The following is a 26,932-nucleotide window of genomic DNA, read 5'->3' as shown; positions in this document are numbered from 1 at the left end:
TTGAGAGCATATTAGAAAGGAGATGGCAGTTCTGAAGGGACTGAATGATTTTTCTTTAATTATTTTTTAATTTTATGTTTCTGAGTAGCACTTGCTGGACAAATTATGTAAAGAGATAGAGAAGGACCTGCGCTTGTCAGTTCATACACACCTAAAGTTGGATGACAGAAATCCCTTCAGAGTTGGTATGAAGGATCTAGCTCACTTCTTCTTTCTCAACCCAATACGTTTTTTCAATCGATTCATTGATATAAAAGGTGAGTTGTTGTACACTTTCCTGATCTTTACTTTCACCTCTGCTGTGATTTGGTTGAGTGTATCTTTTTACTTTTTTCCTTGCTTCTGTAACTAAATTGAAAGGGTGAATTTTAGATCATTTTATTTATGTGTTTACAGCTCATGTAACTCACTATTTGGACAAGACCTTCTACAACTTAACAACTGTGGCTCTACATGACTGGGCTACCTACAGTGAAATGAGAAACCTAGCAACTCAGCGCTATGGTTTAAGTATGACTGAAGCACATCTTCCCAGTCAGACTCTGGAACAGGTATGCTGCATCATTTGTTCCATTAAGCTGTCATATTGACTGTCTGTTTAATACCAAGTCAATGATGTAGGCACTCACTGTTTATAGGGTGGATACTAAAGAAGTACAATTTGTTTCCCTCCAAAGTGTAATATTTTTGATACTTTAGACAGCTTCATATCATCACTTGCACTACTGAAAGCTCTTAGAGAGACAGCCTCTTTTTTTTCCTCTAATGCTCAAGTTGGCTTTTTATTCCTGAATTGAAAACAATGTTGAACTACTTTTTTTTTTATATCTACTCAGCACAAAAGTGCTGTGACTGATGGTTTCTATTTCTGGCCTTTATTTATTGGCATCTATTGCCAATAGTGTTTGTTCATTATGTAGTTGTAAAGAGTTAAATCATTTCACAACATTGGTTTCCTAGCAGTCATTTGTATAAGCTTCACTTCAAAACAAAAATACACACACAGACACGTGTACCTGACTCCCCACAAAATCCTGGCACAATCATTGGCACAAGTGAAAAATGTGTAGATTAAACAGTATCCTCTCTATGCACAGCGATACTAAAAAGGGGTTATTCAAGGGATTATCAAGCAAAGCAGTTTTCAGACTTGCACTGTAAATATAAAACTTCAGACTTAGTATTCTAGAGATACTGGATGAAATAACATCAGAAAGTAGCTAGCTGCTTATGTCCTTACAGATAACTGTCCAGGTTTCTGTGGACACACAGAATAAGTTGTCTCCTGAAATCTGAGAAGAGCAGAATTTTAAAAGTAAATTTGTGTTTGTGGGATAGAGCTGTGCATCCCTTGGTTTCAGAAGAATTTGGAAATGGAAACAGGCGGAAGTGTAAATTTCAAATGTGAATTGAATTTCTTTTTCTTTTCTTCCACATGTCATCTTACAGGCACTGAACTAAAACTGTGGAGAGATTTCATTTTGAAAGCAGAAAACATTGCTTCCTAAAATGCTTTCAAGTAACTGCAGAAGTAGTGTTTTTAAGTCCTGGTGATTAGGCATGTCAGTGGTTCTTGAGAATTATCATGATACAAATTGATAATATGTGATGTTTCAGGGTCTGGATGTTTTGGAAATCATGAGAAATATTCATGTGTTTGTATCTCGCTACCTCTACAATCTGAATAATCAGGTAAGATGAGTTCTATACTTGTTTTCTGAATTTGGCTCCAGCTGAAGACAAGTGCAAATTGTACGTGTAAGACCACAACCCAGGCTGAATATGTCGTGACAAACTGCACAGTAGCCGTTGTTGCTTTAGAAGATCTTTGGGGATACTCAATCTAGACCTTGGAAAATGTTCAGTAAACATGCTTTGATTATCGTGTGCCAGTAAGATCACTCAATGTCAAAAGCTCTGAAGCTAGGCAGTTGCAGCAGGGCAGGTTTTCTGCTAGAAAAGGATGTATGCTAGACATCTGCTAGAAAAGGATGGGGGGGGGGAGGGGAAGGAATATAAGAGGATGGATTGTTAGAGTTTGAAGCAGTGAATGACATGAAATATGTACAGGGATCAACTCTATGGTTTCCTCATGTGAGAATGAGGGTACCCTCTGTGAAAATAAGTAGCTGTTTTAAAGAAAAGGAAGTACTTTTTCTGGCATTGTTAAATTTGATGTTGGAACTCACTGTCGTGATAAACAGTAGGACCAAAAGTACCAACAGTGTCAGAGTTTGGGCCAATTAATGGACTATAGTCTCAGTAAAGAAGAGAGTTAGGTGCACCTGTGAATTGTTGAATCACAGCATTCCAGGGACTGGAGGCACATACCACATAAAGCTCATTATTTGCTTGCTCTATTTTCTTTGTTATTTCCCTAATTAGCACCTACTAGCTGCTCTTAGAAAACAGGATGTGACCTACCTAGATTGGTAATTTTTCATAATAGTTTTGGGTATAGCAAATAACTTTTTCCTCTCCCCCTGTCCCAGATCTTCATTGAAAGAACTAGTAACAACAAACACTTGAACACTATCAATATTCGACACGTTGCTAACTCAATTCGAACTCATGGAACAGGAATCATGAACACAACAGTGAGTATTTATTGCATAGCTGGTAGTTTGTGTTTTTTTTTTGTTTGCAGTTCCTGAATACCACTTCTAACAGTGCATGAAAGCGTACAGGCAAATTTCATGAGTGTTAAAGCATTGAAGGTTGAACACCTGCATTTCCTAGTGGCATGTTATTATTCCTGACATGCCTTGCCAAGTTCATCTCTGTGCTGTAGCTTTCCTGATGCTATCCCTATACATCCAGGCAGTGTTCCTGTATTATTCCCAGGAGAAATCTCTCTGGTTCCACTGCCTGTGTGTTTACTTCCCAAACTTTAGTTTAACTTTATGCTGTGTTGATCTCCTGTCTTCCTTACCTGGTTTCTTATCCGTGGGAGTCAAGAGTTCTTGTGTAGTAAGTAAAATGTCCAGAGCTGACTGGTCTTTTCTGCTTCTCTGTCACCTGAGGGCAGTTTCCCTGAGACTCCCCTCCACTAATTCCTTAAACTGCAAGTTTGTTAGTCTGGAATTGTCTTTTTTCTTTGCCTAGCCTCTATTCTCCTCAGGATCCATAATTTCAGTAGGACATGATTGTTGCAAGCCCACGCAGCTGCCAATGTTGACTTCTCTAATTAGTTGATTTGTGTTGGTAAACAGTGGGTCCAATGATGTTTCTCTTCTGATTGGGCTATCTCCTGGATTAATAAATTATCTGGGACCTGCTCCATGAGTCTCCTAGACTGCTTATAGCTTGCTGTGCTGCTTTTCCAGCAGATATTGGGGTAATTTTGGTATTCAGGAAGGATCAGAGCCTGCAAGTGTGGTGCTTCCTGTAGCTGATGTGAGAAAGCTTTGTCAGCATCCTCCTCTTGATAGGGTGGCCCGTACTGAGCACTGTCTATGATGGTTTCCTTTGGCTTGCCCTCAAAATTTCAGCTAGAAGTTCTCAACTGTTCATTGCTGCTTTTCAAAGACAAGTCTGTGAAATCAATTTGTTTCCTTTTTTTCTTTTTTTGGCACAAAAGGCAATCTCATCAAGTCTCCTTCCTTGTCTGTCCCTTCTGAGCAGTTTGTAGTCCTGAATTGCAGTGCTTCAGTTGTTTGTTTCATTTGTCTGTCCAGACTTCAGTGACAGCAATTAGATCATAGCTTTCTAGTTACAGTGTCTTCTAGCTCCCCTTATTTGGTACCAATGCTGTGTGTTGGTATGGAGGTGCTTCTGTTAGGCTGTCAACTGTATCCTGCTTTTAAAGGAGCAAGCCTAAATTTCTCTGAGACATTTTCAAGTGTTTCCTTGTTGGTTCCTAGTAGGTCAGCATCCAAAGACTCTTAATTGTTGCGCAAAGCTTCACCACATTCCCTTGCTTAGCTTAGTTGAAAGCTCTCCTTACAAATCTGGCCACTTGTTGACAATGTGCTCTTCATCCTTGGGCCATATGAATTCCATCAGTTTTCAACAGACTTGGTTTCTCAAAGGAAGATCTATGATCACTGAAGCCAAAACCTAAAGTGTGGCACAAGCTATGCAAGTGGTTGTTAGGGCCTTAAGGTTTTCATGCTTCTTTGCACTGTGAGAAGTAACTTCCCTTGCTCTATTCTGTGAATGATTTTGTTTGTGAAATGATCTTGGGGGCTTTGGTCACTCAGACTGTCTTGTTACTTCATTCATTTCTTAGTGGTGCAGATTTTGGTGCTTTAGTAACTTCAGATCACCAGTAAAGCTGTTTATGCAGACACGAGAAATAATAGAGATGTGTACGGTGAAAGCGCACTCTTATTTCATGGTAGAGTACTTTAGAAAGTTTTGAGGAAGCAAAAAGGTTTGTCAGAGTGTTTGTACAGATTCCATGAGTTGAATGAAGACATTGAGCACGTGTGATGCCCTTTTCAACTTCAAATGTTTGTATTGTTTCAAAAGAACAGTTTCAGGATATTCCAGATGTAAAATAGTTGGCTGTGTGGGGAGGTCAGCAAACTGAAATAGCTACTGTGTTCCTTGGTCCCTTTGCCCTTTCTGGAGGCCTTCCAGGAGGAGGGAGTTTTTTTTCTTTCTTTTAGATCAGTGAAATTAGGAAGGTAAGTTGAGAATAGCAGATTGAAATAAATTGACAAGATTCCTACGTTATCATAAATACAAGTTACTTTGTAAGTCATAGAACAGAGGTCACTAGAGATGCATGTTGCTTTTACAACTTTCTTGGTTTGACTGTTTATTTTATTCCAGGTCAACTTCACTTACCAGTTTTTGAGGAAAAAATTTTATATTTTTAGCCAGTTCATGTACGATGAACATATCAAATCCAGGCTTATCAAAGACATCCGATTCTTCAGGGAAGTCAAGGATCAAAATGATCACAAGGTATAGTAATTTTTGAAGACTCGAGAGTAACCTGTCAAAAAAAAAAATAGTGCTGGTCTTGTGTGCCTGAAGGTACACTGAGCCATAACATGTGAGAACTTTCCTATTATTTATATGTGTGTTTCCAGATGAAATGGCAACTTTTTTTTCCTAGCAAAATTGAATGTTTTGAATTTCCATGTTCGGGTTGGCTTTGTTTCATTTTATTTTTTCCTTGATTATTTTCTTTACCATGGAATTGGCAAAAATAATTCCATCAGTGACTCGAAAACAATGATTCGATGCAGTTGTAGTCTGTTGGAGGACACTGAACTTGAGATTCAAATAATGTTTAACAATTGTCAGAATCCACGGTGATGTGAAGACGTAACATTTATTCAAATATGTTAAGATTTGGGTACTGGAGTCTAATTTTCTATGCTGAAAGACTGATTTCTTAAAATATGAACGTGACATACTTCAGTAAAATATGCTGTCGGGCTCTTTGCATGTTGGATGCTTATTTCTTCTAGGAATACTTTCATATTCACAGCAATGATTCTGCTCCATTCTCCAGATTACAAAAGTGATTCAGTCAGATGATTTTTGCAAACTGTTAGGGATGGGCAATGCATATAATTAAAAAATAAGCAACTAAGCTGAAGCTATGGTGTGAGAATGTAATACACTGTAAATATGAATGTATTGATGTGATGAAAAAATAGGCTTTTTACAGAGAGCCAACTCTGACAGTTCTTTACAAATTAATATATTTTTCTAGTATCCGTTTGAAAGAGCAGATAAATTCAACCGAGGCATCAGAAAACTTGGAATAACTCCAGATGGCCAGAGCTACCTTGACCAGTTCAGACAACTCATAAGTCAAATCGGTATGAAATGTTATCTAAAACAGTGTTATAAATGTTAGAAAATGGAAATTCTAGACTTCACTGTCTAGTAACTGAACTCTTAGCACAAGCTAAAATCTAGATACAACTCTAGTCAGATGGAATGGACTTCTCCTGTAGCCTGGGAGAATAAATAGTCTCATCTAATTACACAGGAATGGGTCTTGTGTGTTGACACATTTTAGATTAAGACAGCTTGCACAGAAGCCTGTTTCCTTTAGGTTTTCCTCTTTGTTATGGAAATGACTTCTATCCAGGTTGAGTGTATTTCCCAGAAAAGGAAGCCAAACCTTCTTGTGCTTTTCAGGCAGAGGCTGTGTATCCAGTGAAGTAACTTTAAGTCACGCTTGACACTGTGATAGCATTTTTGGCCATGGATACTGTTGATATGTAGGACTGATGAGAACTTGCAAGTGTTTAATGTGCCTGATGGAGAGAATTTGGCCCTTAGGCTGTCATGCAAGTGAACTCAACACAGCTAGATTATGGATTTGGGTTCTAATCCTCTGGACAGACTATTGACATTGGTTTTCAGTGTAATATTTTATTTTGCTTGGTTTTTAAAGCAATTTCTTTGTTGAGACCATGTGGCAACTTACATTTCAGATATTGTAGGAATTCTGAAGTAGGTGTATGTTTATGTCTCTCTCTTTAAATAAAGATTAATTCTTTCCCTGTTTTTTTTTTCCTCTTGTTTTTGAAGGCAATGCTATGGGCTACGTACGAATGATAAGATCTGGTGGTCTTCACTGCTGCAGCAGTGCAATTAGGTACTTCTGGGTTTTTTTTCTTTACTTCCTATTTTTGCTGATGTTCTTTGGAAAAGTTCTCACCCATCTGCCATAAATATGTGATTACATGATACATTTAAGAAGTCCATTTTTATGCCTTTCTTGAAGTGGAATTATCAGAAATAGAGCGTGAACTCAGACTTGGTCAGTCATTGTTATAAGATGCCAGAGAGCCCTCAAAATTACATGGAAATACACTGTGAAGGAGCTAATTGTACATGTAAGTCATAAGTTGTTAATTAAGTCAGTATTAACTACAGTAAAAACAAACAAACAAACAAAAACAGTAATTACTGACTTATGGCTGCAAGTTGTACCAGAGGAGGGTTAGGTTGGACATGAGGAAAAACTTTTTCTCTCAGAGAGTGGTCAGGCACTGGAATGGCTGCCCAGGGAGGTGGTGGAGTCGCCGTCCCTGGCAGTGTTGAAGAGGTGCCTGGATGAGGAGCTACGAGATATGGGTTAGTTTGTGGTAGCAGTGGTAATGGGAGGATGGTTGGACAAGATGATCTTGTAGGTCCTTTCCAACCTTGTGATTTTCAACCTATGATACTGATACTAATTACTTCAAGAGGGTACGTTAAAGGAAAATTTGAGCTAGACATGAGGAATTTAAAATTGAAGTTAATGTTTCTTTGATGCTTCTTTCCATAGAGTTGTGTGCTTGTATCAGGTCATTGAAAACTAGTGACCATATGTACCAAGAAATAGATTTCTTGCAAATATTAGTAAATCTGTAGTTATCTAGGGCAAGGACTAGGAAGAACAGATGGTAGCCTGGTAAAAGCAGAAGTATAAACAACTTTGTGTGAGTTGAGAAGTGGGCTTAATGGCACTCAGGTAGGAGTATGGCAGAAATGATATCATTTAAAGTAGTTTGAGCCCAGACGATTTTAATTTTATTATAAATTATGGTATATGCTCCAGTGATTGTAACCAGTTGAATGTAATGCTAACAAACAGTAAGTTTTCAGGTTTGTTCCTGATCTGGAAGATATTGTTAATTTTGAAGAGCTGGTGAAAGAAGAAGGACTCTCAGAAGAAACTCAGAAAGCAGCGAGGTACCCTAACATCAACTTTGGGGTCTTGGCCAGGGTTGAGAGGAAAGGGTTTTAATTCTAAAGCTGTAAGTGCAACTGTTGGTTGCTTTTGTGTGTGTTAAGTTGAACTAATTTTGTGCAAAAATGTTTGCTGAAAGTAGAGTAAATGAAGTATACTCTTTCAAAACAAAAAAAAAAGAGTATGAAGTGTCACTTGTAGTCCTGTTTCAGAACCTAGTTTCTTGATAATATATTTGATTTGATGGCTAACAGGTATTTCTCACTGCATGTGACGTCTGCTTCTTGGATATTTAGGGCCTTAGGGGAAAATAAGCAATTATTCTATGGGATGTTTTTGTGGAAATAAAATCAGACTATATGATGGAAGGTGGCTGTAGAGGCGGGTTGTAATCTTGGGATCAGGTTGGAATGTTGGGTTGTAGGTGTGGTCAAAGGATGAAGAGTGGGACTTTACTTAAATAAAGAAACTTCTCAGAGAAAGCAGGTAACACATTGCTTGTCCTTTGCAGGCAATTGGATTCTGTCCTTAGTGACCTCACACGTAACTTTGCAGAAGGAACAGAGTACTTTAAAATGCTTGTGGATGTATTTGCTCCTGAATTCCGCAGTCCAAAGAATATGCATTTGAGGAACTTCTACATTATTGTTCCCCCACTGGTGAGTAGTGTTACTGGGTGTACCAGCACTTCGGGGGGGGAAAAAAAAAAAGAAAGAGTACAGGTTTGATGATCATGTTATGCTTTTTTCATAGCACCACAGAATGGCCTGGGTTGAAAAGAGCCACAGTGATCATCTAATTTCAATCCTCCTGCTGTGTGCAGGGGGTCTCCAACCACCAGACCAGGCTGCCCAAGGCCACATCCAGCCTGGCCTTGAATGCCTCCGGGGATGGGGCATCCACAGCCTCCTTGGGCAAACTGTTCCTGACTGTGAATGGAATTGCTTCAAGCATGGCTTTGTTAGCATTCATCCATAGCCTTGTGTTGCTTATCTTTACACACAGTTAGCACTTAAAAAGTAACTTCAGAAATTTCTTCAGTAAGACCGTGTACCTTTCTACTGTAATTAGACTTGCCTTTGTTAATGAGTTTTCTTGTGAGTCAAGCTGAACTGAATGGATGCAGTTCAGTTTGAAGGCCTAAGTGGTCTTAACAGCTTCACTTCATGGCATGACATCCTATCTGTTGTGGTTTTACCCTGCCAGGCAGCTCAGTGCCACGCAGCTGCTTGCTTCTTCCCCACACGGTGGCGTAGGAGAGAGAATTGCAAAGGTAAAAGTGTGAGAACTCATTGACTGAGCCAAAGACATTTCAGTAGGTAGAGCAAAAGCTGTGCACAAAAGCAAAGAAAACAAGGGATTTGTTCACTGCTTCCAGTGGCAAGTAGGTACTCAGCCATCTCTAGAAAAGCAGGGCTCATCACGCATAACAGTTTATTGGAAAGACAAATAGTATCACTTCAAATACGTCTCCCTCCTCTTGCTGAGCACAATGCCATGTGGTGTGGGATATCCCTTTGGTCATTCTGGATCAGCTGTCCTGACTCCTTTTGCACCTCCAGCTCCTTTCTGGCAGTGTAAGAAGCCAAAAAGTACTGGGCACTGTTCAGCAACAGCTACAACATGGGTGTGTTATCAGCATTATTCATATCCTAAATCCAGAACACAGCACCATAGTTGCTACTAGGAAGAAAACTAATTCTACTCCAGCTGAAACAAGGGCACCAATTAAGAAACTAATTTTCAAATGGCAGTGTTGCAAATTTTCAACTGTGAGAGGATGAGTTCGTCATGGTGATAGAAAAGAGAGATGGGAAAGGGTTAAGACCCAAACTTCTTTCTTTTTTTTTCCTTCCCATATGTGGGATTTCCTTTTCGTAAGTACAGTTTCAGGAAAATGCTGTCCATTTTACATTTAAAATGTGTTTCAGTGCAGTTAAGCTCGAAAGTATTTTATGTGTGCATATGCAAATGTTTCCCAAAATCTAAGCTTGTCCTTTTTCTAGGTTTTTGGGGGCTTTTCATACAAAAATGCCTAATGATGGGAGGCAAAAATGTCATAGTTTTGGACATTTTGGTCAGCTACTTCTGTATCTAATGACATGTGATTATCTTTTTTAAATTTTATAATACTGTTTGATCTCCTGATGATTCCAAGCTTTTCACTTTTTCAGACCCTCAATTTTGTAGAGCATTCAATCAGTTGCAAGGAGAAATTGAACAAGAAGAACAAAAGTGGGGCAGCCTTCACTGATGATGGGTTTGCAATGGGTAAGTTTCAGCATCATGCTGATGGATCTTCAGGTAAGCAAGTGTAACTGATGTTAGCAGGAAAAGTTTTCTAATTCTGTGAGTTCCCATTTCCCTTAATTTAAATTTGGACTGCCTTGGCTCCAGCACAATGGATTTGTGGGCTGTCTGGCTCAGAATCTCGTTAGCGTGGAATAATTAGTTCCAACAGCAGGTGGTTTGGTCATACATTGGTACTCCATGATTTCTTTTGAAGCTGCAGGCAGTAGATTAGAATTTATACGAATCTTTGGATATTCTTTGTTATGACTTTCTTCTCATTAGATTTAATTTAAAATCAATTGCAGTTTGAATTCTGATTGCATGAGAATTATTGACTTAAACTGATCCATGAATAACACTCACAAAATGTTTTATACATTGCAAGTTGACTTTGGCACATGTTTTGTTAATGATCGTAGGTGTGGCTTACATTCTGAAGCTGTTGGATCAGTACCAGGAGTTTGATTCGCTGCACTGGTTCCAGTCTGTTCGAGAGAAGTATGTGAAGGAAATCAGAGCAGTAGCTAAGCAACAGAACGTGCAGTCAATTAATCAAGATGAAAAACTACTACAGACTATGAACCTCACCCACAAGCGACTGGAAGTTTGCTTACAGGTAGAGCACGGGGCTGCTTCTGTTCTGTGTCAGTGCGGTTCTGGTAGCTATTTTGTGAAGGAGCTTATCAGGAATGAATGACAATGAGACAGCATAATGCATTGCCTAGCAAAAAAATGCAAAAAATGAGCATGAAGATTCAGGTGGTGTGCTGTCTGAAGGGGATGGCATAGAATCATAGAATGGCCTGGGTTGAAAAGGACCACAATGATCACCTAGTTTCAACCCCCTGCTATGTGCAGGGTCGCCAACCACCAGACCAGGCTGCCCAGAGCCACATCCAGCCTGGCCTTGAATGCCTCCAGGGATGGGGCATCCACAGCCTCCTTGGGCAACCTGTTCCAGTGCGTCACCACCCTGGGAGTGAAAAACTTCCTCCTAATATCTATCCTAAGCCTCCCCTGTCTCAGTTTAAAACCATTCCCCCTTGTCCTATCATTATCCACTCTCGTAACAGTTGTACCCCTGCTTTTTGTACATTCCCTTCAAATATTGGAAGGCCATAATGTCATAAGTGTTTGCGATATTTGTGTGAGTCAGGAGTTCAAGGTGGTTGGCTGGAGGTCTTTGTCTGCTAGGCAGAACTCTTAACACAACTGAAACATTAGTGTTCAGGTAGGAGAAAATGTTGTAGGGAAATCTTTGTTACAAGAAACACCATGAACCAAATTTCTTGGGTGTGAATTCTCTGAGTTCGTTTGATGCACACCGGCTGTCAAGCAGAAGAAGAAAGATGTGTTTGAATTCTTAGGTTCAACCGAGGTGTAAATGCCTCCTCTCTCTCCCCTTTGCTTTTGATTTAAGGGGGCTGTGGGACACATCTGCAGGTGTTTGTTTATGAATAGTTACTGCTTGTTCAGTAACTGATTGAGCATGCAGCTGTTTAAATTATGGGTTGCTTGGGCTTTGCTTCTGTGGGCAAACAGTTCCACATTTTCACTGTGGCTGCAAACCTCACGCTCGGCCTCAGTAGCGTACATAGGGCAGTGATGCTGCTGTACTTAAGTTACTCTTTCAAGTTTCTGGCTGACTCGTGCCCTATAAGATGGGTGTAAGTGGGGTATGAGTGGGAAATGATTTTGATACCGACATCTAATTGCTTTTGATGCTTCTGAAAAGTCACACTGATTTGTATGTGAATTCATTCTTGTGATACACTGACACTCCTCTTCTGTATCTTTTTATTTAGGAATTTGAACTCCTTTATTTTTCATTAAGTAGTGCAAGAATATTTTTCAGAGCAGATAAAACTGCAGCAGAAGAAAACCAGGAAAAGAAAGAGAGAGAAGGTGAGTGAGTGCATATGGAGTGCTTTGATTCTTGAGGGTCTGTTTCATAGGGCAAATGCCTTCTTCCATAGCCAATTCCTTGCTATTGGGTTGAATCAGTATTCCTGAGGGAGTTTTATAGGCTTGAGGATAATTAAGGAGTTGAGAGCACCACACTGAGACCTTCTTTGGAAAAGTGAAACTTCAAACTGGATTTCTGAGAACAAAACTTGAAGGCAGGGAGAACTGCACACTTGCAGTAATATTAAATTCCGTGACTTCAGCATCATACTTACCCACTTAATTCCTGATTTTTGTTAATGACAGCCTTTCTGCAAAAACTTTGATGTGAAATATAAACTAGTTTTCTCAGTTGTCATTTGGTAACCATTTTTCACTTTATGTATTAGCATTATCTGTCTACTACATGCATGACTTCTGTGTGTTTAATGTTTATCAAGTGTTTTGGTCTACCATCGAGTTACATTCAGAGGGTGAGATCTCCATCTGTGCTATGGTCTCTTGACTTGGGCATCATGGGAATTTGACAAGTTGTGTGCATGCCCATGTACGTTCCTTCATGAATTATGGGAAACTTTCCTGCGTATGGGAAAACTATTCTCCAAGAAATGAGAGGAGTAAGATGTAGAAATGCAGTTCAGTCACAAGTTGCTTAGAGTTTTGGGTCTCTCACGGCTGACTGTAGCTGTATGTTAAAGAATGGAATTGGCAAGTAGTTTTTCTCTGTAGTTTTGACAGTGATGTAAATCATGGTTACCTCCCAGAACACTGAGCCAGAGCCGTTTGCTAAGAAGGAGGTCTTCAGTGTGGATTCATACTTTATATTTGTGGAGTTTCTCAAGTAACTGTCCTACTCAAAAAGCCATCTCGGAGCCTTGTGGTGACACCAGATAGACTGCCTTGGCTTCTTCAGGAGAACATGTGTAGGACAGGAGTTACTTGTACTTCTCACCCCAAACACGGGCAGGGATCCTTTGTGCTGCGAGGGCAGTTAGCATACGTGGTGCAGTGTATCACATGTTTTGTGACATCAGCATGCTGTACATAGGCTAAGATCTTGTTCTTACTGCCTTTAGTCAAATGTTAACTGCAATCCATGTCTCCGATTTCTATTTTTATAGAAGAATCTGTTAAAGCAAGCAATGGAGATCTTTCCAACTCTACGCCTGCAGATCCTGTTGTGAAATGATGTGGCTGGTAGGGGGTGATAATTACTTACTCGAATAACTGTCTCTAACACTTTGGAGTGGTGAAAGCTCTTCATTTGACTTTTTCTATTAAACCTAGCCGAAAATGTACAATAGTATACTAGCACCCAGTTGGGCTAGGTCTGTGTTTGTTTGTTTTCCCTATAGAAACTTCTATTTTTCAGGAGTTATTTATTTACGTTACTAACAGCACTTTCTCTAGATTGAAAAATAACTACATAAAATATAGCTTGGAAGTAATTATTTTAAATTACAGTTGTGCATATCTAAGAAAAAAATCTTTAATTTTTAGATGCTTGCTTGCATCTCTAACAAAACATTTATAAAAAAAAAAAAAAGACACGTGCATCTCATCAACCAGAAGAAGAAAATCGAAGGAAGATGCGTTGCTTATCTGTTGTCCAGGTGTTTATGCTCCTTTTGTATTTGATGTAGTCACAAATTACACTGTAGCTGTAACAGTGTAGGTTGTGAATGTATGTTAAAGCTATTACACAAAATGGCAGTTCTCATGAATGTGTGTGTTTTTTGTTTTTTGGTTTTTTTTTTTTTTTCTATGAAACTGTATTATTAGCATGTTATTTTCACTCTGGAATCAGGGTCCTGCCAGGCATTTATCTTCCCCTGTTCCTTTTTCCTCCCATATTAGAGAAAGGGAAAAGCAGAAGAATTAATGTAATAAATTATTTTTTCACTTCATACTGAAAGTCTGATTTGCATCCACAGAAGTAAGGAAATCAGGAGCCAAGACAGAACCACAATCAGCTCTTCCTTCCATGACCAGACACTGTGTGATGGGTGTCTGTGACTATTAAGTGATCTTACACTTCATGAATATATTGTGCCTAACTGCAAGTTTCAGCCTCAACCCTGTCTTTCTCAGCCTTTGTAGGTCCATTGTACTCTGTGTTGTTAATACAGTCTTAGTTTCCTGATTATTAACAATAATTGCACTGCAGGCTTCAGAAGCTGCTGAACACTGTGAGAACTCTGTGTAAAATCTAACATCTGTTAATGCCTGTGAGCAGAGGTTCTTAGATTGTGCAAGAGTTGCTCAGATTCCTGACGTAAGTAGCTCGAGTTAGCTTAACAGTGAATTCTGAATTCCACTTCCATTGAAAGACTCAGTTGTGTTTTAATCTCCTGGAATATAAAACACTTTGAGGTTTTACTAGCTAGAATAAACTACTTTAGTCAGTCTGAGAATGATTTTTTGTTTTTTTGGCCTTCTTAACTGTACTTAATTGACAGTCTTTTTCATCTCCTCTAATTAGAAAAAAGGTGATGTTTTAATACAAATGGCTCAGATTGTTCCACCCGCTCGCTCTTTGGCCATAGGTTGGCTGAGACAATTCCTGGCAGGCTTTGATTCATCCTTTCCTGCCACTGAGTTCACTATTTAGAGAACTGGGGCGAACGTTTTGGTTGCAACTGGACAGAGTGGACTGATAAGAAAGTCCTTTCATTGGTTCTGAAAACTTGACACAGAAGCTTTGTAAGCTGTTTAAATCAGCTGGCCTTGTTCATACTTTTGTTAAAACTGCGGAGACTGCCCTAACTAATTCTGCACTGCTTCATTTTGCTTTTTTTTTTTGGTCATAGTTTACGTGCACTTTCTTTTTTGACCAAGTTGTGTCCGCACTGAGCAGTTGGAGTAGGGTTGCTGAGAACAGCAGTCTCAGTGCTTCTGCTGATTGCCATCATGTTGCAGTAGGAACGTATGCGTTTCCACATCCTTGTCCCACCTCAAGTCATGTAAGCTCCAGTGTTCTCTAGCAATGGCAGAACCACGCAGAGCGTTTGTTTTCCTTCAGGATGGATGTGCTAGGTAGATAGATGCAGTCAAGCCATGACCTGTGCTCTAATTATTAAAGTCCACATTTGTATTTTCCCTTCTGATTTTTGGACCGATGGGATCTCAGCTAAGTAACACTCTGCACTTCGTTATGTGTGCTGAACCAACTCGTGTCATTCTGGTGATGGAAATTCTACAGGAAAGACAAAAGCCTATTTTTATAGAACCCCTATGGACGGTGGGACCTGAATGTATACTGTGTGTGGCAAAAGTATATACATTCATATGTATACGTGCAGTGATAATAGAGCTATTCTTGCTAATAGAGGATTGTAGTTTATTATAGTTACATTTTATCGTCATGTAGCAGCATATATATGCAGAAAGCTTTTGTTACCTGAAATATAAGAATGAGGTGGGTCCTGGTTTGGGATGGTGCTCCTGTGTCAATGAGTCACATCAAATTCTCCCCCCAGCCCCTGCCCAACTACCTGGAAAGGGTGCAGAATTCTTGTGGTGCTATTTTCATTACCTTTACCCTCCTGCTCTGATTATAGGAACAAAATGGAACCCAGTGGGTTGGCTGGAGATGAGGATGGATCTAAAAAGAAAAAAATAATAAAATTCTCTAAATGAAATGGAACTTTGCTGCTCACTGGAAATTCGCAGAGGTGATGAAGGAAAGGGAAGATGATTAAGTTTGCTGCAGGGATGTAAAATGAATCTCTATTATTTTCCTTCAAGGCAGGCACGGAACAGGCTGAAGGAGTCTGCCTTCCTGAGGAGGCAGCTGCCACTGCAGCCCCTGTGTGCTTTGTCCTGGGCCAGGGCTGCTGGGGGCAGAAGTGGTGGCAGCAGCTCCCCTGGTGGCCTTGCAGCCTGTTTGTGACGGAGCGGAGCCCTTTTATGCCATAAGCCATAGGGCTGCATAGGGGATGCAGAGCACAGCTGATGCCCAGAGTCACATTCGCCCTGAGGTCAAAAGGTGTTGGTCACTGGTGGTGCAGAGGGTGCTGGTCCCAGCAGCCCTGTGCTTCCCTGGGTTATGTCTGGGTTGCTTTGCTTGGAGGGTAGGTTCTAGATGTCCTAATGAAGTCTGTAATTGGAAGTAAATTTGAGTTTTCATCGGATGTCTGTCAACAACAGCTATTTTCAGCTTCTCAGGTACAAAGGACCAAATGTAACCATGTTTCCTAACTCACTGTACAGAAGGGTATTTTGTTACCTCAGTCTCTTTGGTGTGTGAGTAGAGTACCTAATGTACATAAAACTTGTTAATAAATGTAATTTTCAGAACCTCACTCTTAGTGTCTTCAGTAACAGAACTGCAGGAGGGTTTAATTTCTTTAATAAGACAGCTTCAACTTTTATTGAGGAAGGAATGCTTGTGTCAGTTACCGCAGTTTTCTTCCACGGTTCTTACAGTCAGCAAACCAGCTCAATGAATTTATTACATGTCAAACACTGCAAGCTGTACTCATCCAGCTGCCCTAGCACAGATTGCTTACAGAAAACCTACATTCCTATGAAGTGCTTGAGATGAGTCAAATTCAGCTACAAATTTTCAGCTGTTTGTTCCATATTCACTACTATAAACCATGCCCCATACAGCCTCCCCCACCTCTCTCTTCAGTAACTCCCATTTATTTGTTCTTGCCAAGTACAGCTTCTCATGTCTTCAGGTTAAGCTGGAAGGAGAAAGAAAATCTAAACTTCTTAGCTGGTAGGTATGGCTTCTAATGTCAGGAATGTGCAGTGAAACTAGTCCTTGTGCTGCAGCCTGCTAGCGTTTTATTGCTCAGCTTTGGAAAACTGAAGATTGCTGGTAGGCTCCAATGCTGCATGCCACTGTCGTGTTAAGAACACAAAGAACTCTTTATTATAAAATTACTTGTCCTACAAGTTGTCTCCACAATTTCTCTTAATTTTAAGATCCCTAACCACAGAAAAAACCGCGCTTGGCCACTGTGCCCCACTGCTGACTGCCTCTGATGTCCACATGTACTTAGAGCAGTAAACCAAGGGGGTACATTCTGCCCATTATTAAATGATGGAATGTGAATGCGGTCCCTGTAAAGGTAAGAGTAGGCACTTAGATTTGTTTTGTAAGCTTATTCCAGGCGCAATATAAAAATAGATTATATTAATAGGAAAAAATTTAGTGTTTAACAAATTGCTCTGTAAATAGGCTAGCACAAAAGATAAATCTTGTTACGCTTAAAACTAGACTAAAAATAACTTCATCTGAAAATAAAGTAAATAGTGCATTTTAAACCTTCATTCAGATGCACGTAATCATGCGAACTATAAAAACTGACTACAGGAAGAAGTTAGGCCTGATGCATTTCCTAAAGGAGCTGACAGCTTACAACTCGTGCTCATTCCAGCAGCAGTGAAGGCTGCTCCCCGTGAGCCTGCGGAAGTGACGTTAACCCTTTGTGGCTGACAGCTGTGCCATCTGAGCTGCCAGCAGCAAGGGGCTCATGCTGGAACATTGCCTAAGATTGCCAGTGTCCCAGGCCCACCTCTGCACTACACATTCACAAATGCAAAAATTTCCAAAGGCCAAAGTTTTGCTGTTGTTCACTGCAAAGCCCGAGGAACCTCTGCAAAGATGCTGCCATCCCCCTAGCGGATGCCAGAAGCCGTGGCCTCACGTGTGCGCAGATGATTTAAAAACAGAGATTCTTGGACAGCCTCCCAGCTTCTCCTTGCTTCCATACAGGCTGGAGGAAACAACAAGAGTTCTTCATGCTTCTGACTCCTCTCCTTCACGTGTGGCTCCATCCTCTTCTGACTGATTGTTCAGCAGCACAAACTTCCCATCGTTTGTGAAGGGCACAGACTTCATCAGCTGAGCTAATGCTTCAGGGTCCTGAAGGAAAACAAAAGTTCAGTAGGCAAAAGCAATCTTTTAGAGGAGCACCTTTTCTCCAGCACATGTTAATGCTTTGCAACTTGAGGTTTTTATGTTATTTGTTTTTTTTCTTTTCCTTTTGACAACATTTAACATAAAGGTTTTATTGGGAATAATTCTGGCTTAAGGTTTTGAAACGTAATCCCTTTCAGCAGAACACCTCTTAGGTAAGTAAAAATGTCATTATTCTGAGCTTTTCTTACCTGCCACTGCTATAATTACTGAAAAACAAGGAGAAAAAACTTTAAAAACAAAAACAAAACCCCAGTTCTTATTTAGTGTGCTTACTGCACGTGACTAAAACTTGTTCTACAGTTGCAGTAGTGCAAACATGCAGGAAATGTTACTGCAGTGGTGTCATATCTTCACATGAATGTGTTCATACAACAGGCTGGGTAACATTGCCATCTATTTTAAATGGAAAACCTTTGTGGTTGTTTTTTTTTCCCTCCCTAAAGCGGAAAAGAATGGGAGTTCTAACTTCAAAATGAAACAGTAATGGGTGGAAAAAGCAGAAAAACATGCAGCAAAACAAGCACGTCTGTGAGGAATCGATATGCTTACCTTCTGGGCCTCTGCAATTTCTTTTCCCAAGCTAATGGCATAGCAGATCTGGAATCAGAAATGTGCGTAAAGTTCAGGTTTTTGTTATTGGTTTTGCTGCTTAATCAGGATTAAAACGGAAGTATCAGTGCAAACTTAAATAGGGGTGTGAAAGGAGAGGCAGAATACTACTTCACTGTAGTATTGCATAGAAACAAAGTATTTTAACAAACGTTATGCAAACCTTTTCTCCTTCTGTGTTGCTCTCAAAAACATATGCACTCATGGATTCTTCTCCTGGGGTCTCACGGAGGTGGACCACAAAACCAATGAGTCTCTTGTTATCCTGATGAGCAGCAAACTGAGTCACAGTGGCAAGTTCAAACTGGAAAATTGTAATAAAAGCCTTTTTTAATCAGCATGTAGCTGGCTTGGTCAAGAGCTCAGGCTCATGGGCCTACGCATTCAATGCTGTGATAGAAAAGCAGATTCAAAACAAAGTTACTTACGCTGGCTCGTGTAACTTGCGTTTGAGGATCTATTAATCTGTAATTACGCGTAGGGGAAAAAAAAGTAGATGTTTTTAGAGCAATTCTTATCAGTAACATCAAGGTGCTTTATAATTATAAGGCAATCAGTGTATCAGTTTTACTGGTGAGGAAACATATGCATGGAATCAAATGTTTTATTGTGATTTCAAGTCAGTCAATGGCAAAGAATAACTCTAGACCAACTCCCAGCTGCATAACGTGTTGGTCACATCGACCTTTGGAATCACCAGTTTGGTGAGCATCCAGTGGGCAGAAGCTAATGCTGTATGTGTGCTATGAACATGTGCTCCAGTTCATAGCTTCATAGCATAGTTTCATAGTTGAAATCTTGTCCAAACATACTCTACGGTGACACTACTGACAACAGGACAGAGCATTGCTCTTCTGCTGTTATGAGATGTAAGGTAAGAGAATCTTTCAGTGCTTTTTTTTTTTTCTCCCCAGTGTATTCGTAGGATTTTACAGCCCCACTGCCCCCTCTACATTTTGGCAGGATGTTCTTAGACCTGAAGACAGGAGGATATTCTTTTAAGTGAAGTCAATCTCAGGGTCTCTCTCCCTTGAAGGTGCATTTCTTGGAGAGGGAGAAAATCCTCATCCCAAGTTTCATGAAGAAAACAGCATACTGACATGGGATAAGTAATGACAATTTTGCAGTACCTCAGGTTCTTGCTGGTGACCATGAGATGAGACTCAGTCATACGGAATATGTTATGGATCGCACGAGCAGCTAACACTTGTCTCATGGCTTCATAAATCACCTCGCTTGTGTTGTCTGACTGAACAGCCATGGATCCTAAAAACCGAACGACGAACACCTGCTGCAAGAGCGAATCTGGAAGATAAAAGGCATAACTTCTCTCATGTGCTGCTTCCTAGTAGTTGGAAATATCGATGGAGTCACTTTCTTTCCCCTTGGAAAAACAGAGATAAACATATAAACACGTGGGTGGTGGTTGCCTTCTATGTGCCAGGTGCTGCTCTGACCCAGTTTTAAGCTGCCTCAAGTGGCAGCATCACAGAGTGCTACACTTCGGCTGTGCTATGGCAATCCAGCTGAGACATGGCAGGCACCGGGCATTGCACACTGCCATGTCCTGCAGCGGCTCAAGGTGCTGCTGATGGTGTAGAGGTGCCTGCTTCTCATAGCCCCTCTGTGAGCCATCCTACTTTGCAATGGGCCAGCAGATCTAAGGAGACCAAATCTTTTTGCCTGTAAACTTTTGAAATAAACCTAATTTGCAATACAGCTTGGACTGTCGAAGAGGAAAGTGTTTGGATTCACAGGCAGCGATATTTAACAGACAGGCTTCTGAAACACAACCAGCTTTAACTATACTATGGGTTGCTGCTCCTGCTCCATGATGCCACGTGCTTTCATTAATAGACACTGGAGAGGGCTGAATTAAGCCTGAGATCATGGCTGCTTTTATCTGGGAAAATGAAGCACTGACCTTCCTCCTCATCTTTGCTACCATCTTCAGACTCCCCAAATGGGTTTGCACGCCTGTGAAAGAAGAATGGAAACTATCATGATAGATTCTGGTCACCACATATAAATGCTGTAACACCTGATACTCCCCTCCAAAAATCACTCTGCTAACGTGAGAAATCACCATCTCTGACCTTACCTGCCACCTCTATTCTGGTCCAGGAATTCTGTGGCAGGTAGTACAATATCAAACTGAATCGGTGTTCCAAGAGCAATAAGTTGCGTGGAGTCCTGAATGCCAGCTGATTCACTGGGAGTTGTTTTACCATTGTCTGTATTCTTTACATTCTGGCTAAAATTAAAAAGGGAAAAAAAAAATTAATCAGTGCCACATCTGTGCTTTGGAAGGGAGACAAGATTATCCCAAGATCCAAAGTGGATTGAAGCAGTATTCATTGACATAAACGAGTATTACTGAGGTCTAATGTAAAATCTGTCCTATTTTTTATAGCTACAATTATTTAGAAACAAATAAATTGTTGGTATATTAAACTCTAGTGCAGATCAACTGTATGTGGACCGACTGCCAGGAACATGCTGCTGTTTGCCTCCCTGCCCTCTGGTGGCCATATTTGCAGTCTGGTGACCAGTTCAAAGAGCAGAGACCCGGACTTATTTCTGAACAGGCGAATCCTGGCCAGTTTTTGAGATCTTTTATGGCCATAAGCAATGCAGTAATTAAGAAGTGTCACATACAGATCTCTTCCTGCATCTTCTTGAAAGACTGACTGACTGACTTGAGTGAGCACATGAGAACAACAGTAATTATTTTGACAGCACAGTGAGGCATCCTCCTGTGATGGACTGACAGGAATTAGTTGAAATAATGTGCAAGAATATTTCAGTGTACAATGGGAGCTCTGCTGTATTATCCACATCACAAGTTGTTCCTTTACTGTGCTGTGGAACAGTAAGTTACCCTCGACACTTTGCATCTCTTCTGGCTTTCAGCAGGTAGCTTCAGAAAGAACTTGCTGGAACACATAAGATAGTAAAGGCAGGGACTAGACAGGACCTTCTCCTGGGTGACTGCTGCCACATGAAAGGAGTGTGACTGAGCAGGCAGCAGTCTCATGTCCATGAAAGTGAGTGCAGTACCTGGGATGGTGAGCTTCATGTTTTTTTGCAAAGCTAGTAATGGGAGTCACTGCCTGTAGGGCTGTCTGATTTAACTTGATTGCGGCTGCCTAGGAAAACAAAACAGAACAGAGCAACATTGGATGCACTGTCACATAATGAACAACAGTAAAGCAAATGGTAAGGAATGGACTGAAAAATGGCAACAATCTCCCACCTCTGGATTGTCGGTGAGATAGATCTGTCTGGAGATGTTGTTGATGGCACAAATCCACTAGAAGGCAAAAAATGAAAGCTGAACACTTCGCGCTCACATTCATACAAGAATGACAACATTTAGACAATATTTTTACCTCCTCGTATTCCTTCCTGCTTTCTGCTTGAAGAGTTATACCCCTAGAATTCAAACACACTGTATCAGTGCTAGCAGTGGACAGAAGGACTCCCAATCTTACAGTGTCAATAGACCATGTCTCCATTAATTTTTAAAGGAACAAAAGTCACAAACAGGCTGCAGCTAAAGGATGCTGCCTTTGCCCTTCAGACAATTGTTGGGGAAGACGGGAATGAACACGCTCTTAGTTAACAACTTTCTAGAAACCCAGGAAGGCCTGCTATTACAGCAAGCAAGTTTTACATGAAACAATATCTGAACAGGCAGGTGTGACTGGCTGTGCTCAATAGAGCCTGTCTCTCATACGTTTTGCCTGTAGGAGTAGTGATCTGAAAGCAGTATCTTCTGTCTTCGCAGTCCACAGCCATAACAGAGCAGTTGTCCAGGTCCTGAATCAATCCTCCAGCTACTGCTCCCCTGGGCTGACACATCAAGTTGCCACCTTGGGTGAAGAAATACAGTCTTTCCCAAGTTGTAGTCACCAGCCCTGTTTTACTAAAAAGAAGATGCAATGATAAAAACTCATTACTATTTAAAAATGACTCCCCGTGACCTAAAGAAGCTTCAAAGGTATCCTGAACTTTATGTTCAGGCGTGCAAAATTTTTAATGATGAAAAGTAAAATCAACACCTATTCCTAGCAGAGATTAATTCTTAATCTAAGTTGAAGAATTAATCTCATAGAATGGTTGAGGTTGGAAGGGCTGTTTAAGATCATCTAGTTCTAACCCTCCTGCTAGAGGACATCTCCCACCAGATCAAGTTGCTCAATCCGGCCTGGATGGGGCTTTCTAATTCTAAACATCCCAAGGTAAGAAGATTCTCTGCAGTATCTCCTAGTTATGGAATACATGAGTTGTTAGCACTGGGTAGCTAACATGAAATACTATCAAGCTTGATTAAAAAAAAAATTAAAAAAAGTATTTATTTTCAAGCTGATGAGCAGCACAAGCAATTTTGGAACAGAGACATTGTAAGCGTCTTCTGCAGTATCTCAAAGCTTATCTGCCTTGTATGAAATCCCTTCTGTTATATTGTAACCCAGCACTCAGAATGCTGCTAGAAATCCTAAGTATCCAATACAAGAAAAACAAGAAAAGAATATTATAAGCAAGACAGAAATCAACTTCTTTTTTCAGTTACAAAGACCAGGTCACCCTATGTCCCTAACTTTGCTGCTGTATACACAGCTCCTCTGAAAGGTACTGGAAGATTTTATTTGGAAAATCTGCAGAGGTAACTCTATGTATGGCATACATTTAACCTGCATGGTCCATAAAACTTGTATTTATGCAAAGGAGGCGGCTTATGAAACCTTATGTTAAATACAAAAGATAGCTGTTCTCTGTAACCAGTTTGTTTTCCTGAGCCCTAAGAACTGGGAGCAATCTGAGCCCAGACATACATGCTTCTAACTTTTACCCAGCTAATCACAGAAAATCATCCCTGAAGGCAAATTCAACCAGAAGTAAAATTCTGTTTTCGGGGAAATTGTATCAAATGCCTCTAATTGGGTTTAAGCTTCTCAAACACGTTTTCGGAGGTGACAGAGACACTTAGGAGTTGAAGGATAAAGCTACCACAGCGATTCAGGAGCCTAAAGCATCATTATCTGAGCAGTCTTGAAGACCTAAAAAACCCAATAATAAAGCAACTAGTCAGCAATTACAGAAAGCAGCAGGCAGCAACAACTGTCTTACTTTCTAAGATTAAGGTAGCCAGCCTTCTGGATGAGATTCCTATTGATAGCAGGTGAAGTTACATCAGAGTCTGGGGTGTAAACAGACTCATTAACTGAAATTAAGTCCTGCTGGGATATCCTCATTTTTTCAGCTTCGGCATCCAACTCTCCCTGTATGCTGAGAAACAAAAAACAAATTCAGAGCCACCATTAGTCAGTTCATAGCAGGATACAGATAACATCTGTGACCCAAGATGAACAAAAAATATCAGCTGAGATTATATATGAATCCATTTAAATGTATAAAGAGGACCTTGCCAAGCTGCCCAATGGGCAAATGAGAACCTCATGAAGTTCAGCAAAGGCAAAGTCCTGTCTGGGATGGAGAAACCCCATGCAACAGTGAACACCAGGAGGCATCTGAGTAGAAAGAAAGATTTCAGCAAAGGACCAAAGGTCCTGCGACACAAACCAGCACCATGCTCCTAAGGAAAAAAAAAATGCCAGCTACATCTTGGGCTGCATGAGCAATAGTACAGTTAGCAGCTCACTGAAGTCATAATTCCCACCTATGCAGTGGTTTGTGAGCCTCCCATAGGACACTGTGTCTAGTTTTGGTGCCCCAGAACATGAAAATCAGAAACAAAGAACAAGACAGTCAGGAAAGCAGAGCATGTGACATGAGAAAAGGCTGTAGAATTGTTTTCCAGCCTTATGACATGAAGATGAAGAGGAGCTAGCTTAATAACCTACTGACAGAGAATAAAGAAGATGGAGACAGATGGAAGCAGATGGAAGCAGCCCTTCTTGGAGGTGTTCAGTGTTAGATGAAAGACAATGGACACAAGCTGTAGCAAGATACTGTACATGTGAGATAGAAAGAGACTCAAAGTTCAACTGGACACAGCCTTGGGCACTCTGCTCAAGCAGGTCCTGCTCTCAGCAGGTGACCAGATGAGATCACCTCTCAAGGGCCACACTGCAGCGGCTGTCCTAGGACTTCCAGAGAAACAATACCAGTAAATGTTTGATTTCTTTTTAAACTTTACCAAAATTATCACAGTCACTGAAACATAAGGGGTGGAAGGGACCTGTGGAGATTATCCACTCCACTCCTGCTGCTAAAAGAGATTCCCTGGAGTAGGTTCCTAGGATATTAGGAAAACTTATGGGGTAGGAAGATAAGAGTTTTTGTCACTGCTCACCTTAGAAGGCATTTAAGACTGGACACCTATGCTTTAAGCATCTTTTACCCCTATTTGCTGCCCTTCTGGAGTACATGAGTATGTGATACAGGCTGTACAGAGCCTGCATTTCATAAAAACAAAACTGCCCCAGCATCTTTGGAGTTCCTGAGACTGAAATCCTCTTCCTAAGGCCTTTCTTATCTTCAGGATAGAAAGGTAGGAAAACCTGTCAATTCCATATACACTTCTGTGGCAGCTAGCCCAAATGGTTAGTGAGAATATTCCAGTAGTTTATCCTTTCTAATGTGTTTTGACACTGCTAGCAGTATTTGCTATATAGATTAATATACTTCTAAATATGAAGAGTCAGTTTCACAGTCAGCTTAAACAGACGCAAGACTACATCAGTGCTGAAATTCTCTATCTGCAGTGGCTCTCCTCAGCTTGTTCCAAAGGAAAACAAATCTTACAAAAAGCTTTCAGTTTGATTAGCAAGCAGAGCTGACTCACGGAGGCCTTGTGATCCCCAGCACTAAAGGAGGAAAGGAGGGGGCAGCACGTTTTTCAGTGGCTGTATAACCTTTAGTTATGAAACCATGTCGTGTGTCAGTAAGTGCTTACTGCACCAAGCCATTCACAATTCTGTGAGCTCCTCTTTGGGGTTTTCCAAAGACGTCACACAACTGCACCAGTTACATTTGAGTTGCCCTTTCCAGCTTCGCTGCCTAACAGAAAAACATCGAAACCAGACCCAGACAAATACAGCAGTCTATTTTTGCTTCCATTCAGTGTTGTGTCTTATCTAGAACACAGATGCCAGACTTTTCAACAAGTGCTTATTCTACAGTGATGATCCAGTGGTGAGATTCTCCCCGTGCCTGTAAGACAAAGGCAACGTGCCTGCTCTTAATGAAGGGCACTACTTCAAGGGAGCTGAAAGCCCATCCTCCAAATTGTACAAACACTATGCAGAATGTAGAGGAATTTAACTCAGAATTGAGCTCGGAAAGAGACATAAATAAGCATAAAGTTATAGGATATAAAAAATGATTTAGAGAAAGACAGTCTCCTACACAGGGAGATTACTTATAGCACTGTTCTCAAATTAACAAGAATGCATTATTTAAAATGCCACCAAGTCAGAGTAAGCAATGATTTGGATATACTCCAGTATGAAAGGTATGAAGCTATAAAGCAAAGAGTTCAGTTCAGTGTTCCTGCTGATTTAAAATAAATGATGAGTGTTCTCTCAAATGTGATGATGTTTTAAATGTAAAGTTTACAACATTTACAAGGACTTAATTATAATTAAAGTCAATCTTCACTAGAACAGAGGATGACAAAGAGAGGGAACAAGGAAGAAAGGATCTCGAGAGCAGAAGCACAAAAGTGGGGCAGTTTATTGCAGTAGGTACTTAAACAAAGCAGGCTGAACGCAGTGAGCTGACACAGCCTAGCCTGGATGTGATAAGTTCTGTCTCTAGGGCAAGGAGCTTTAATTACCCTGTGTAGCTGCAACACCAAACACTACGAGTCCTAAATGCTTATTCAGAAGGTTGCTGTAATAACAATCTGTGATTATTATTACAGAAGAGCCAAAAAGTATAAATACCTCTAATTCAGAATGCACTTTCCTTTCATTATATTAATTCTATTAACCCATTTCAAGCCCAAATGTCATGCTTTTGTGTTCATGAAGAGACACTGTGGTATAGGAAAGCATCTGAATGCTTCCCTGGCTACACTGTAAAAATACTCCTCAGTGCACTGACGGTACTTTCCTTTATGTGCACAAACATCCCCCCTCCTTTCCACTTGCTGCTGTACCAAAGCACATCCTACAGTGCAGCACAAGCACGGAAGCACTCTCCTGTGTCACAAACAGTGGCACTATCTATTACGTGCGAAAGGTTACAGTGCTATTACTCAGAATTCAAAGGAACAAACAAAAAGAAATGAAAGTATTATGTCACCTCTGAACCATGTCAGAAACAGATGTCAAAAAGCTGTCCAATCTTTTGGAAAACATCTCCGCTCCTTTCTTAAAAAAGTTGATCTGAAAAATATAAAGAAGGGACACTGGAAGTCACCTCTGTTCTGGCAGACACATAACAGACTGTGGGGGCTGCGTTAACACTGATCCCATTGTGACTGATGCTTTGGGCTGGCAAAATAATGGCTAAAACAACCGTGTTGCCTTTCTTTGTACTCTTTTGTACTCTTTTGCACCTTTCCACGC

General features: G+C 40.5%; 2 protein-coding genes across 3 annotated transcripts in view; one reads left to right on the top strand and one right to left on the bottom strand.

Annotated features, from left to right (window-relative positions):
• The window catches only part of WASHC4 (WASH complex subunit 4), a 39,869-nt gene extending 23,717 nt beyond the window's left edge, over positions 1-16,152 (top strand). Inside the window, exons 21-34 of one of the 2 annotated variants that reach the window (XM_042838019.1) lie at positions 89-257; positions 397-551; positions 1,618-1,692; positions 2,493-2,597; positions 4,780-4,914; positions 5,675-5,783; positions 6,505-6,571; positions 7,567-7,653; positions 8,163-8,310; positions 9,826-9,922; positions 10,363-10,559; positions 11,749-11,848; positions 12,970-13,045; positions 13,783-16,152. In XM_042838019.1, the coding sequence (XP_042693953.1) occupies positions 89-257; positions 397-551; positions 1,618-1,692; positions 2,493-2,597; positions 4,780-4,914; positions 5,675-5,783; positions 6,505-6,571; positions 7,567-7,653; positions 8,163-8,310; positions 9,826-9,922; positions 10,363-10,559; positions 11,749-11,848; positions 12,970-13,037 (1,512 nt within the window). In that variant the 3' untranslated portion in view covers positions 13,038-13,045; positions 13,783-16,152. Of the gene's footprint in view, positions 1-88; positions 258-396; positions 552-1,617; positions 1,693-2,492; positions 2,598-4,779; positions 4,915-5,674; positions 5,784-6,504; positions 6,572-7,566; positions 7,654-8,162; positions 8,311-9,825; positions 9,923-10,362; positions 10,560-11,748; positions 11,849-12,969 lie in introns of both variants that reach the window. The other variant, XM_042838018.1, reaches the window with a different exon arrangement.
• A 40-nt stretch (positions 16,153-16,192) lies between these two features.
• APPL2 (adaptor protein, phosphotyrosine interacting with PH domain and leucine zipper 2) overlaps positions 16,193-26,932 on the bottom strand; it is a 32,184-nt gene continuing 21,444 nt past the window's right edge. The window contains exons 9-21 of the mRNA XM_042838020.1: positions 26,667-26,749; positions 23,526-23,684; positions 22,132-22,320; positions 21,785-21,827; positions 21,649-21,705; positions 21,453-21,541; positions 20,494-20,646; positions 20,317-20,369; positions 19,523-19,697; positions 18,821-18,857; positions 18,556-18,696; positions 18,333-18,380; positions 16,193-17,726 (exon numbers count right to left, since the gene is read on the bottom strand). Of these exons, the coding sequence (XP_042693954.1) occupies positions 17,601-17,726; positions 18,333-18,380; positions 18,556-18,696; positions 18,821-18,857; positions 19,523-19,697; positions 20,317-20,369; positions 20,494-20,646; positions 21,453-21,541; positions 21,649-21,705; positions 21,785-21,827; positions 22,132-22,320; positions 23,526-23,684; positions 26,667-26,749 (1,353 nt within the window). The 3' untranslated portion in view covers positions 16,193-17,600. The remainder of the gene's footprint in view (positions 17,727-18,332; positions 18,381-18,555; positions 18,697-18,820; positions 18,858-19,522; positions 19,698-20,316; positions 20,370-20,493; positions 20,647-21,452; positions 21,542-21,648; positions 21,706-21,784; positions 21,828-22,131; positions 22,321-23,525; positions 23,685-26,666; positions 26,750-26,932) is intronic.

The sequence above is a fragment of the Centrocercus urophasianus genome, unplaced genomic scaffold (assembly GCF_019232065.1).
Source record: "Centrocercus urophasianus isolate 14NV4802_14NV808 unplaced genomic scaffold, USGS_Curo_1.0 seq_73, whole genome shotgun sequence".
Classification (NCBI taxonomy): Eukaryota; Metazoa; Chordata; class Aves; order Galliformes; family Phasianidae; genus Centrocercus; species Centrocercus urophasianus.
This window is presented reverse-complemented; position numbering and strand designations above follow the sequence as displayed.